Source organism: Moschus berezovskii, chromosome 9 (genome assembly GCF_049115385.1).
Source record: "Moschus berezovskii isolate FMDL1 chromosome 9, NW_MosBer_1.0, whole genome shotgun sequence".
Lineage (NCBI taxonomy): Eukaryota > Metazoa > Chordata > Mammalia > Artiodactyla > Moschidae > Moschus > Moschus berezovskii.
In genome coordinates, this window is record NC_142468.1 from 49,008,125 (window position 1) to 49,022,539 (window position 14,415).

A 14,415-nucleotide genomic window follows, 5' to 3' on the forward strand; every position below is an offset into this window, starting at 1 on the left:
TCTGTTTAGTTGCAGCTTAGTGTGTGGTTTTAAAATGTGCCCAATGATAAGTCATTATTTATTTCTTCAATAAAGTGAAGATATCACCAAGTTTTCAAAGAATCAAAGTACCAGAGAACAAGCTATTCATGCATTTCATCTAGTTCAGACTAGATGAAATACCGAGTGCTGCATGCTGAGCTAAACCACTGGGATCCCAGAAGTGGTCTGTACTCATATTATTAATGTTGTAAATAAAAGTTTTAACACATCCTTCATTCCAGAAACTCTTGAGCACCTTTCTCATCATTACCCAGTAGTCTCCAGTTGAGGGGGTTGCGGGGGTGGGGGGGGACCAGAGTTGTCTTCTATTTGCTGTCCCTAAGAATAGATCCTAAAAGTCCTCATCATCACAAGAAAAAAAAAAAAAAATTGTAACTACAGGGGACTTCCCTGGCAGTACTGTTGTTAAGACTCCATGCTTCCACAGCAGGGTGTCCAGTTTCTACCCCTCTTCTGGAAACTAAGATCCCAAATGCCTTGAGGTTCAGAAAAGAAAAAAGAAAAAAAAGAAATTGTAATTACGCCGGTGATGGGTGTTAACTAAACTTATTGTGGTGATCATTTCACAACATATACATAAATCGAATCATTAAGTCGTATACCTAAAACTAATACAATGTTATATGACAGTTTTATCTCATTCTGTGAAAATTTACTGCTTATTTCTTTGCACAGCACATGTGATATGCATACATTCAATTATCATACCTTCATCATATTCATTATGTCCTCTATTTCCCTTAACCCTGAATCAAGAACAAAAGGCTTATACTGACCAACAACTATCTTCTGTGCATAAAGAAGAGGAGAGAAGGACACTTAGATGCAACCATTTTCACTTACAATGAAGTCTTTGCCTATAAGCTTATGGCTCGTGCTCGCTTGGTAACAATCCGTGTCCTTGCCCCATCTATATCACAGCTGATATCATTAACTGTGTAAGAGAAAAAATCCTCCTGGACTTAGTATGGATTTTCCAGTGATCAGTCGGTGAGCACATGTCCCTCCCCAAATGTGGCACAAGTAGACACCTGCTTCATATTCTGTTGCACCATCATTTTGCCCAGTTCTGTGAGCAAGGAAAAATCTGCTAGCATGCACAGCTCATGGTAACCTGACACCTACACGGGTGCTTCTCAAAGTGCTATCCTCAGTCACTAGTAGCAGCAACATCTAGGAATCAGCTGGAAATGTAAAATGTGGGGCTTCATCCCAGTCCCACTAAGTGAGCAACTCAGTGGGACCCAGAGTTCAGGTGATGCTGGGGCACACTTAAGTCTGAGATCTAATAGTACCATCTAAAAGAGGAATGTTGCCAATATATTTTCTGCTTTTTCATCTAACATATTTGTCACTGACTTAGCAGATATTTTTTAAAGTGTTTCAGCAACAATGTGAATATCATGGTTTTGACTGGCAGAAGTACAAATCTGAATAACCCTCTGTTTTGCTCTCTTCTCTGACTTCATTGTCAATATTATTCAATATTGGAAAGCATCATTTTGTAGTTGTTCTAAAAAAGCTGGTTTATGGGCCACATTGCTTTGTTGTATTAGGAAGTGACCTAAGAGCTTCATGTTACAATTTAAACAAATGTTCTAGCCAAAAAAAGGGGGGGGAGTTAGGGGTGAAGGGATTCTTAGTCTACTAAAAATAAATTTTCGAATATTCATCATCATGCATCCAATTCACCCTTTCTATTTTGGGCTGCTGCATGAAGTCCTCATTCTCAAATTTACTTGTCCCAGCAGACATACATTTATATTCCTTATTTGCACTGCAGCATGTTTTTATTAGGTTTGCAAAGTTCTTCTGAGACATAGTCTTTCATTCTTAAATACACATATATTTCAGAGAGCCACTTGTGAACCAGTGACCCATTCTTATGAACTGAGGATAGACGGTAATGCAACAGTAACAAAAACCACAAATTTATCAGATAACATGCAAATGATATGAAGATATCCCATAAACTACTGTTTTCTGGTTGTTAGCACATAGATGGATTAACCAACATAGTTTTTTAGTGCATGTGCAACCAATGAAAATACTACAATTATTAAAAATGAAAAAAAAAAGATTTCTGTGAAAATAATCATTAAACTTAAATGTCAAATCTCTCCAATCCATGTGAACCCAATTTCTCCTTTACACCTTCCTCTGAAACTCCCAACTGCCTACAGAACTCTACTTTATGCTTCTTAAATCCTAAGGGAAGTCTGCCTCCATCCCTTCCCATCTTTAATAACCTCCACTGTCTTATCTGCTAATCTCTCCTCTGCTCATTTTAACCCAGTTCAGAAACTTTACACTGAGGCTCTCTTATGAAACACTGCCCAGATCTTCTGAGCTGAGCACCAGAGAAAGGCAGCCCCTTTTGTACCCGGAGTCTCCATATAGTCAGAAGGTAACAGCAGGCTCTCCAATACTGGGCAGGATGTGGAATCCTGAGAATGGGCACAGAGGAAACAAGCAAAGGGCAGGTAAAGCCCAGAGAGGGAATGAGTCAATCCACACCTCCCACAACACTTGACAATATAATTGTTGTGTCTAGCTAACTTTCCTAACTGCCCTATTTTATTTTTTCTTGTCTTTGCAAACACACTTCTCAACAGCCTGGTCTAGCTAGGTCTACAGCTTCCATTGCTTCATCATTTACTTCCTCCTCACCCCATTGCAACACAGCCCCCAGCTTCAACACTTCAGAAACCACCATGGTATCTGATCCCTCTTTCCTTCCACTACTTTACAAAAGTGACTACCAAGATAGAAGTGGGCATATCAGGTGATCAGAATCGCCTGCGGGGCTTGGTTAGCCCCCACTTCAGAATCACCTCAGTCAGAGGTTCTCAAGCTCCGCTCCAAAAATCATATGGAGGGACTTCCCTGGTGGTCCAATGGTTAAGAATTCACCTGCCAATGTAAGGGATGTGGGTTCAATCCCTGGTCTAAGAAGATAGCACATGCCACGGGGCAACTAAGCCCAAGGGCCACAACTACTGAAGCCTGTGAACCTAGAGCCCGTGCTCCCCGACAAGAGAGGACACCGTAATGAGAAGCCTGTGCACCGCAACTAGAGAGCAGCTCCTACTTGCTGCAACTAGAGAAAGCCCACATGCTGCAATGAAGACACAGTGTAGCCAAAATTTAAATTAATTAAAAATAAGTAAATAAATAAAAGTCAGTGTGATCGTTGCTTTAAAAAAATAAAATCACATGGAGAGCTTTCAAAAGACACCAATGCCCAGCCCCACTCTCTATCTGTGGTAGCTTTATGATCTGTCAGCTTGTCTAGATTGAACAACACTTCCCAGAACTCCCTGTGCAGTTAAGGTGGACCACAGAGAGATGCAGGGGAGATACGCAGGGCAGAAGTGAAGCAGCAGCCATTCTGCGGCTTTCATATTTTGTTACTTATCTGCTGGCTCATCTCATTGGCACAAAACAGCAACCAGACCTGTCTCCTTTTCCACCTTCCCCTAGATCCTCCTTTAGCTTCTCCAGCTCCTGGGCCAGATGTGTTTGTGTTTAGCTCTGTGCAAACAGCATTGGCTTCTGTTGGCCACCCATACCATCCAGGTCAGAAGCAACAGGGACTGACACAGCTTCAGTCCACGGTCATGGTCCCAGCTGGTTCTGGCTCTCCCCCACTTCAAATCCACATTCCCTTCTGACTGCACGTCCTGAGGGCCTCAGCATCAGACATACAGCAACCCTTCACAGTGACTGCCCAGGAGCTCTCCACTCCATCCTCTCCATCACCCCAGACTGACCTGGGGAAGTACTCATAATAGCAATCCATGTTCAAAGGCCTTCAGCAACTTCCTGAGCACCTACAGATCAAGTCTACTCTTCTTCCCTAGTATTCAAATTTCTCCAGATTCTTGGTTCCTTCCTGCCCAGTCAACCTAACCTTCCACTCCCTCTCCAGTGTGAACCTCATCCTTGAGTGCTTTCTGAACTCTATCAGCCCCAAAAAGAAAAAGGCAGGGTTCACACGATAAAAAGGTAAAGTCCCTCCTATAGCTTCCTTGGATTTGTCTAACAACAGAGGCTACTAGGCAGTAACACCCTCTACACACAGTACACCACCCACACCATCCTTCTCTCTTCCTTTCTCTTTCTCCCTCCCTCCCCTTCCTTCTCTACCCTACTTGCTGTCTCCCACTAATAATAAGAGTAATTATTACATGCTCATTTGCATTCTCATTATATTGGAGGAGGAAAGCACAGCACAAATTGCTTTGTAGTACTTTATTGAGCAGTGGCTGACCCCTTCTTTCATGTCCATTAATGCTGCTGCTACTATGATACTACCCCCTGAGCTCAAGGAGGAAGACAGTGTTTAGCTGACTCTCCACCACAAAAATGGGGCTTCCCCAGTGGCTCAGTGGTAAAGAATCCCTGCAGTACAGGAGACACGGGTTCAATTCCTGGGTCAGGAAGATTTCCTGGAGGAGGGCATGGCCACTCAATCCAGTATCCTCGCTACAGAGAATCCCACAGACAGAGGAGCCTGGAGGGCTACAATCCATGGGGCCTTCAAGTCAGACACGACAGAAGTGACTAAGCACACACAACAAAAACACAGCTTAAACCAAAGGAGATCTTCACACTCCTCCACCAGCATAGGTATTTCAAGGCCAAGAAGGCCTTGTATCCTGGAACTCGCCAAAACAGAATATGGACTAGCTCTGAATTTTCCTCACTGACTAAATATACAGAATTTCCTTATCCTGGGCATCTCGTACCTGTATCTCGGAAAGGAGGCCTTACACAGTTAGGGTGTTTGGCCTTGAAGTTGTCTTTCTTCAAACACCAAGAGACTGAGAAAATGGTACTGAAGCACTGAATGAAGGCCCTCACCAATGGCTTTTTCTATGGTTCCCAAATTATGTAATACTAATATGCAAAGGAGGTGTTTGACACCTTCTTCCAAGGCCTACATCCCTCTCAGTTTTTGCTTTTGCCCGTTTTGTTACCCATTCACGTGCAAATGCTTGCATCAGAAATTTGTGCTGCAGAGTCCTCCCCCAAAATACTCACCCGTATTTCTCTGCAAGTCCTCTGGCTTCTTCCTCTTTTACTACTCTTTGGTCTTCCAGATCACTCTTATTTCCACATAACACTATATCTGGGTTTTCACAATATGCATGCATTTGTAGCTGACCTATTAGTAGAAGAAGATAAGAAAATTTGTTATAGGTAAGTAATATAAGTCTATGATCAGTGGAGAATATATGCAAAACTGCTTTAAAACTGTAAATGGATATACAGATATAAGGAACTGCATAATTCTCTATAATGCTTTCAAAACATCAATACCCCAAGCTATAAAACTAAATGGATGGGGCAGAGATGTAAAACTAATCCTGTCCTATGCACATACTCCAGCTTATTTATATTGGAGAGGAATGGGAGAATTTGTTATCCCTCCAAAACTTACATACACACACACACATACACATATACCACATAGCTGTCTTCTTTATGAAGATCATTTGAAAAGAAAAAACCACACTTGGAGGATTTCCTAGTGCTCATGACTAACCATAAAGCTCTGTTTTTTATATATTTTCTCTCCACAGCAGTGGCATTTTTTAAATGAATTGTCTTTCTATAAACCTATTTCTATCTGAAATATTTTTCACATTTTTCTATCATCCTAAGGCAGAATCAATTTATCTAAAACAAACAAAATATAGGATCAAATGAAGACAGAAAACCCAGAATATATAGTCAATGATTCTGTCACCAGACCCAAGAAGCAGGAGACTACAGCTCTCTCTATAGCTTCTATTTCTTTTCACATGAAAATCTGTTAGTGGGCATATTAACAGCAATAAAAGCAAGGGAACATCAACTAAGCTAAAGAGTTTAATCCCCCAAATAAGGAAAGTAAGTCTTATTTCATACTCATCATGCCTCACAGTGAAATTAAAGTAACCCAAACTTGCACAATAAGACATCCTCAAAAATGTGTGGACTAATTTATTTTTTATCATGGTTAACCATTAGTTCCTCATTATCAAGTCATGTTCATTATATCTTATCATGAGAAAGTCAAGTCAGTTAGTATTTACTGAGCAATAATAGAGGCCTGATACTTGGTGCAGAATTTCAGAGCACTGACCTTTGCCCTCACGGGACAGAAGCAGGAAACGGGACCTATACAAGCAAGACCAAACTGTACCATTTCTAATAGCCAGATCCTTTCTGTCCTCCGGGCTGTTATGTGTTCTGTCCCTGTACCCTGAATAACCAAACACAACCTTCCTTCAGGGACATCCCCTACTTCCTCTACAGCTTGCCTCTCAGTTACTTCTACTGTGGAACCTTTCTGGTCTCCAGAGAGGCTCAGTGCTCTGTTAACACCTTGTCTGTTCAGTGTCAAGGTTATGAAAATGAACTCGGGACTGAAGGTGTTTAAGGCTAAATCCTGGGCTATGCCATTTACTAGCTGTGTGGCTTTGAGGAAGTTACATGGCCACTCTGTGCCTCAGTTTCCCCATCTTTAAATGAAGACAATGACAGTATTTACTTCATAGGGGTAAGGTAAAGGTTAAATGAGTTAATTCAGTGAGTCTTCAGGTGAGGTCCACGGACCGGCAGCCTAACCATCACCTGGGAACTTGCTGGAAATGCAAATTCTCAGGTACCACCCCATATCTACTGAAGCAGGAAGGCTGGGTTTGAGGTCTGGAATTTGTTTTAACAAGTTCTCTGGAGGGATCTAGATGCATGCTCACACCTGAAAATCATTCTTTTAATGCAATAAAGCATTTAGAGATGTTGTGTATTATCAATAATAATGTTTAATAGTATTTATTTTGAGGAGTCTGGGAAGTATGAAAATTGATCATTTTTCTTTTTTCCTAACTTTTCTACAAAGGTTGTGAATTATTTATATAAAAAATAAATTTATGAATTCTTTTAAAATATCAAAAAAAACCCCACATACATAAATAACTACAACTGGATATGGTATGTGATAAGGATCATGTGTAAGTAGTACAAAACATAATAGGAGGCTTAACTCCAATTGACAGGAATAAAATTGACATACACACCCCACTGGTTCAGATGGTAAAGAATCTGCCTGCAAATTCGGAGACCTGGGTTCAATCCCTGGGTTGGGAAGATCCCCTGGAAGAGGGTATGGCAATCCACTCCAGTATTCTTGCCTGGAGAATCCCCATGGACAGAGGAACCTGGTGGGCTGCAGTCCATGGGGTTGCAAAGAGTCGAACATGACTGAGTGACTAAGCACAGCACAGGATATATAAAATAGATAATAAGAGTCTGCTGTATAGCACAGGGAATTCAACTCAATATTCTGTAATGGCCTATATGGAGAAAGATCTTTAAAAAATAAAGAATGGATACATGTATAACTGATTCATTTTGCTGTACTCTCGAAACTAATACAACATTGTAAATCAACTATATTTCAATAAATTTTTTAAAAAAGGAGAGAAAAAATTTAATTCAACAAAGTTATCACAGAAAATTTCATGCGGGCCATATTTTGTCAGATTTTAAAGAGTAAACTGAACTCTAAATTTTTAAGACAATGGGAGTGAGTATGGAGAGGGCTTTTCAGACAGAGGGAATAATTGGAATAAAAATATAAAGGCAAAAATATGTTAAAAATATACTTATTGGGCTCTTGTCCCACTTATGTGAAGCTACAGAAGAACGGTTTAGAAATATCGGCTACTTTGGAGTTTCCCTACAAAGCATGCTGCCCGTGGGCACAACTGGTTCATCCTCAAGCTCCAGAAAGACAGGTGAGTGATACAACACTATCTGATTCCTCTTTGATTTCAAATTCAGGCCCAGAGGACACAGATCTCTGTTCAGTCTCCTAAGCTCAGCAAGGATCAACTTGGGACTTAGCCGTTTCCCATGAGGACAGGAGAGATCTGGGTTCAAGGGAGAAAGGACTGCAATGCATCTCTGGAGAAGCAAAGGGAGAGTGCAGACCTGGTCTCTGCCTTTAGCACCCAGGACTCAGCTACCTGTTCAATGCAATATTGCCTCTGTTCCACTATTCACCATTGGTATATGTGTATATGTGTACACGTATATACATGCTTGTGTGTATATGCTGCTAAGTCACTTCAGTCGTGTCTGACTCTGTGTGACCCCATAGACGGAAGCCCACCAGGCTCCCCCGTCCCTGGGATTCTCCAGGCAAGAACACTGGAGTGGGTTGCCATTTCCTTCTCCAATGTGTGAAAGTGAAAAGTGAAAGTGAAGTCGCTCAGTCGTGTCTGACCCTTAGCAACCCCACGGACTGCAGCCTACCAGGCTCCTCCATCCATGGGATTTTCTAGGCAAGAGTACTGGAGTGGCTTGCCAGTGCCTTCTCCGCAAACTTTACCCTAGTGAAGGAATAAAAAGTGTGTGTGTGTATATATATATATATAAAATTTATATATATTAAATATATTAAATATTAAAATATACATTAAATATATATATATATTTAATTTGACCCCCAAAAGAAAAAATGAATGATCCCCTTAATATTCAAGCTACTAACAAGCAGAGGAAAAATTAAAAATATATATAATTAACAAATTTTTATTCCTAATTAAGATTTGTTATTACTACCTCTGACACTGAATCTTTCTGACAGTGAATACTTTACACTGAAGATGTGAAATCTCCAATATGTATGTTTTCTTTGCCTAACTGGGCAATAAGAATTCTTTTATACTGTAAGGAAAACACAAAATAATACACAGAACTTCACATGATTTTATTCTTCACGTAACTAGCCATGAAGCCCAAATGGACGAGATTTATCTTGTCCAGAGTTTCGGTTTCTCCCAGTGAAAAACAGGTGGGTTGATGCTCTTCCTGTGCTAAGATTCTATGAGCCCATCTCTAACAACAATCCTTAGAAAGTGCTTAAGAAAGCCCCAGAATTGGTTCCAATGACACAAAGTAGAGAATGATGAACAGGGAAAGAGGAAAAGAGATTAGAAATAGTCACTCCCATTCAGTCAAAAGGGTGTGTGACTCAGACAGGCATTTAACAAAGTGAAGCCCAGTAAGCATGACTAACCTGGGGAACTTATATTTAAAGTATTAAATAGCTCTTCAACTCTTAGTGATTAACTTAGTTGAGAAAGAGCATAAAAATCCACTGAATCCCCCCATCCCCAAAAAGGCCACTGAATCAAAAGCCAAAAGCTCCATGTCCTTGGGCAAGCCTATTACTCCATAAGGCTAAGCATCTTTATCCTAAAATGAGGATACACCACCTCCCTGGATCTCCTCATGGCAGGAACATGGGGACTGGACACAAATTGTGAAAATGCTTTGAAAAGCACAAGGCATTCATCAATTACTTATTTTAAAATTCATTTTTAAAAACAAGATTTTCTACTATAAAAATTACAGCCCATTACCCTTTCATAACACCGAAACTATAAGAAATTGTTATGTAGTAGGGGTTTATAAATAAGTTTTCATTCTAAAGATTTGGCTGTTAGGAATTGAGCACCACAGGCCTCCCCAGTTGGTTCTCGATGATTCCACCAATACAACCAACAGAGGGAAATGTACGTTTGGTCAAGTAGTAGGATTCTAAATGACTACTAACCAATCATGTAAGCTATCAGGCTGCCTCCAAAGAACCAAAATGCAGGTTCAGGTATACTGTGCTGGGGACCACTCTGGCCAAGGCAGGTCTAGAGGTTTCTATGACAAGATCCTCCTGGCAAGTGCTCTGGCCCTTTAAATACAGAAGAGACCTTGAGACAGGGTTCAGTTCAGTTCAGTTCAGTCGCTCAGTCATGTCCAACTCTTTGCGACCCCATGAATCACAGCACACCAGGCCAGGGTTAAGATCCATTAATTTTTCAAAAGAGTCAATGTACTACATGTTTTGAACCCTGGGATGGCATCAGACTGGACAGCACTTCTCTAGGCTTCTATCTCCTCATCTATAAAATGGGGATAAGAGTCCTCTTTGTGGGAAAGACTGGTGAAAAGATTACACAGAAAACATTCCATGGATCTAGAGTGCAAGATGCACTCAACAAATGGAGGTTAGCATGACCAGGGAAAGCAGAGGACTTCAGTTTTCTTTGCTCCTGAACTAAGAGCCGTGCTCCTTTAAATAGCATTTTAAACAGCATTAGGAGCTCTTACAAAACAACTTACAAAAGAAGTAGAATGTAAGAGAGCTTCTGTTTCAGGGAGTGGGAAGCAACAGGCAGGGAGACAATACTACTTACTTATCCAGTTTCTGACATTGAGAAAACTCTGCTCATTTGTCAGATCAAAAAGCAGAAGAAACCCCATAGCATCTCTGAAGAAGGCAGTTGTCAAGCTACGAAACCTGGGAACATAAAAGAAGATTGGTCACCTAAACCACACTCCTACTCTTTGAAACATAGAGCCACCAGCAGTCCCCTCAAGCCTTTTACAACAGTTCATCAATAACAAATCAGATGTTTAACAACTTTGCCACTGTTTCTACTAACTTCACATTATACATGCACACTATGCATAGATCTTACTTGCTCAATGTTTACTGAATTATGCTATTATATAACAGATAGTTTCAACAGTGTAAAATTAGGTACACAATCAATGACATTGAGTATCTTAAAAATATAGTAAATAGGTATTTAGAACAAGAAAAAATATTTGAAAACATATACAGATTTTCTAAAATAACAACAGTTATTGCAATTTTCTTTTAAAATAAAAACAATTTTTTTTTAAATTTAACAAATTAGATGATGATATTCCAAATATGTATAATAAGTTATTTATCTAACTGGTAAAAGTTTATGTGTTAATAAGCCATGTGATTTGAAAAACCAGCCTTCTGGACAGGGATGGCAAGAACTAGCTCATGATCTCTTTGTCTCAGCCAAGTATTGTACAATTAAAAGTTAAATAGGCCAAAAGTAACAGTGTTTGCTGTGTATGTGTCTTCCCTGTCCTGTGAAAGCCTGACTTGATTTAACATCACAATGTGTTCCATGCATGACCTTTTAATTTCAGTCTCTACAAAAATCCCTTACCCCTGAAAACCATTTCTTTGGCTTTAGGGTGATGGTAGACTCAATTTCCCCTTTCTTTTTACCCACTTCACCAAGGATTTGGGCTTCCCAAGTGGCCCAGTGGCAAAGAATCTGCCTGCCAATGCAGAAGATGCAAAAGATACAGCTTCGATCCCTGGGTGGGAAAGATCCCCTGACATGGGAAACTGTAACCTGCTCCAATATTCTTGCCTGGAAAATTCCTTGGACAGAATAGCCTCGTGGGCCACAGCCCACGGGGTCACAAAGAGGTGGACACAACTGAGCACACACATGCATGCATGCACCAAGGATTTATCCTGCCATCTCTGTGCCTCTCTCCCTCTCATAGTAGGTTTTCTCTCATTTTGCCTTTATGCAAAGCCTGCAACTGACAGGCATAGGCTTCAGAGAAGAAAATACTGGTTAAGAATTTGTTCTTTAATTAGCTATTTTAAGTGTTCTCAAATATTTCTAATCCATGTTTTTATAAGAAGAGTACTCATCTTTCAGAGATATGTACCAAAATAGTTACAAAAGAAACAGTTCGATATTTGGAATTTGCTTCAAAATAATTGTGGGGTGGGGGTAGTGAGAAGAGGTGAAGGATATACACGAAGTAAGATGGGCCACAACCTGATGTTTGTTGAAACTGGGAGGTCAGTACCTGATTTCACTGTACTCGCCTCTCTACTTCTGTATATACTTGCAGTTTTCCACAACAAAAAGTTAAACAAACAAAATCCTTTAAGGAAATTGTGAGAGATAACTCAGCTGTAGCTAACTGAAAGCAACTTTAAACAGACCTGTGGTAGCCATGGGAGGGGTAGGTGGGGGAGGGATGGATTGGGAGTTTGGGACTAGCATATCCAAACTATTATAAAGAGAATGGATAATCAACAAGATTCTATTGTATAGTGCAGGGAACTATACTCAATACCCTGTGATAAACTATAATGGAAAATAATACAAAAAAGAATGTATATATTTGTATAACTGTATCACTGTACTGTACAGCAGAAATTAACAGAACACTGTAAATCAACTATATTTCAATCTTAAAAAAGTAACTTTATATGAAGATTTCATGTGACATTTTTGTCAAGCAATCTCTGATCATATAAGTTAATTCCAACAAGATTTTTATGCTAGGTTCCAATAATCAGGTAAGGAAAATGCATGCAACTCTAGCTTTCTTTGTGGTTGAGTAAACAAAAGTAAATGGAGACAAGTGTACAGGTTTTTAAAAAGGGGGAGAAAAAGAAAGAAGTCCATAAGTAAAAGCATCCATTTTTAAAAGGATTCATTTTCCCTTTGACCTTGTATGAAATAAAGCCACTATTATCAGACTGATAAATTTCCTGCAAATTTGGCAGCATGACTTATCCAGGTGCACATCAACGAATCAGTTGGCCTTTTCCTGCTCAGGTCACTGTGTGAAGAGTGCAATTGTTTTTCCCCTTTGTTCCAGAAAAGAGCACATGACTGAAGATATCATACCTCTCTTGTCCAGCTGTGTCCCATAACTGCAGGTGGATTCTCTGACCTCTGCCAACAGCTCCATCTGGCCCATTGGCTCTGTACACCTAAAATGGCAAAATGAAAAAGAAAAGAGAACCTCTGAGACTGGTGAACTCTTCTCACTTAGCTATCCAGTATAACTCCCCTAAGTAGCTAAACTTCTAAAGAAAATTCCATCTGGGATACAATCTTATTTGTATTTTATTTCAAATAATTATCTCTGGATAACACAATCAGTTCAGTTCAGTTCGGATAACACAATAATTTGTATTAAATGATGTAAGCAGATTTTTGTTGTTCAGTCACTCAGCTGTGTCTGACTCTTTGTGACCCCATGGACTACAACATGCCAGGGTTCCCTGTCCTTCACTATCTCTTGGAGTTTGCTCAAACTCATGTCTGATGAATCGATGATGCCATCCAATCATCTCATCCTCTGTTGCCCCTTTCTCCCCTGCTCTCAGTCTTTCACAGAATCAGCGTCTTTTTCATTGAGTTGGCTCTTCATTATAATGTGTAAGCACATTATATATCTTTATAAATATATTTTAAAATATACAAGTAATATATTATTTGGTGGGGGGAGGGGAAGGGAGAAACCGAAAGAGGCAGAAAAATTACTTCTGGAAATAATAGCCAAAAACTTTCAAAATCTGATGAAAAATATTCATGTGCATATTCAAGAAACCCAATGAACTTCAAAAAGGATAAACTTTCGGATACTGACTAGACATATCACCAAACTGTCAAAAATCAAAAGACAGAATTTGTAAAGCAGCAAGAGAAAAGTGATTCAATACATATAAGGGATCTCAATAAGACTAAGAGCTGATTTGCCATTAAGAAGCAAATAAATGAAAATGGAGGTCAAAAGGCAGTAGGACAATAAAAAGTACTGAAAGGAAAAAGACTACAAACCGAGAATCCTATATCCAGCAAAGCTATCCTTCAAATTAAAAGGGAAGTTAAAACATCCTCTGATAAACAAAAATGTAAAATTCATTACTAGCAGAACTGCCCTGCAAGAAATAACAAAGACAGAGCTTCAGGCTGAGATGAAAAGACACTAGGCAGTAATTCAAATTCACACACAAAAATAAAGAGAACCAGTGAAGGTAACTACATGGGTCAATATAAATGGTTTTTCATAACTCTTTCCTGCATCTGACTAAGACACAATTTTATAAAGCAATAATTATAAATTCATAGGTACACAGTACATAAAGATGCAATATGCATGCAATTTGTACAACAATAACAGTGAAAAGTAATGGGCAGGAAATGGAGCCATATAAGAGCAGAATATGGCATTGAAATTAAGTGGGTATTAATCCAAACTAGAATGTTAAAAATTAAGATGACAAGGTTAATCCTCAGGGGAACTATTAAGAAAACAATTCAAAAAATTAAAAATGAGAAGGGAATTTAAATGGTATACTAGAAAATGTCTATATAACACAAAATAAAGAGGGTGCAAAGAAGTAACAGAACAAAAAAAGATAAGACATATAGAAAATAAGTAGCAAAATGGCATCATAAATCCTCCTTTGTTAGTAACTATATTGAATGTAAATGGATTGAAGATTCCAATTGAATGTAAATGGATTGAAAGGCAAGGGTTAGCAGAATAGATTTAAAGATGTGATCCAACTATATGCTATCTACCAAAGACATACTTTAGATTCAAAGACACAAAAAGGTTGTTAGGAAAAGAATGAAAAAAATACAATGTCATTCAAACAATAACCAAAAGAGAGCTAGAGTTATACTAACATGAGACAAAATAGATAGACTTGAAGACAAA

General features: G+C 39.2%; 1 protein-coding gene across 4 annotated transcripts in view; it reads right to left on the reverse strand.

Moving 5' to 3' along the window:
• RAB27A (RAB27A, member RAS oncogene family) overlaps positions 1-14,415 on the reverse strand; it is an 86,098-nt gene that overhangs the window by 8,524 nt on the left and 63,159 nt on the right. For all 4 annotated transcript variants that reach the window (XM_055436204.2, XM_055436198.2, XM_088839622.1 and 1 more), the window contains 3 exons: positions 12,591-12,676; positions 10,296-10,399; positions 5,089-5,212 (listed from right to left, as the gene is read on the reverse strand). In XM_055436204.2, the coding sequence (XP_055292179.1) occupies positions 5,089-5,212; positions 10,296-10,399; positions 12,591-12,676 (314 nt within the window). The remainder of the gene's footprint in view (positions 1-5,088; positions 5,213-10,295; positions 10,400-12,590; positions 12,677-14,415) is intronic.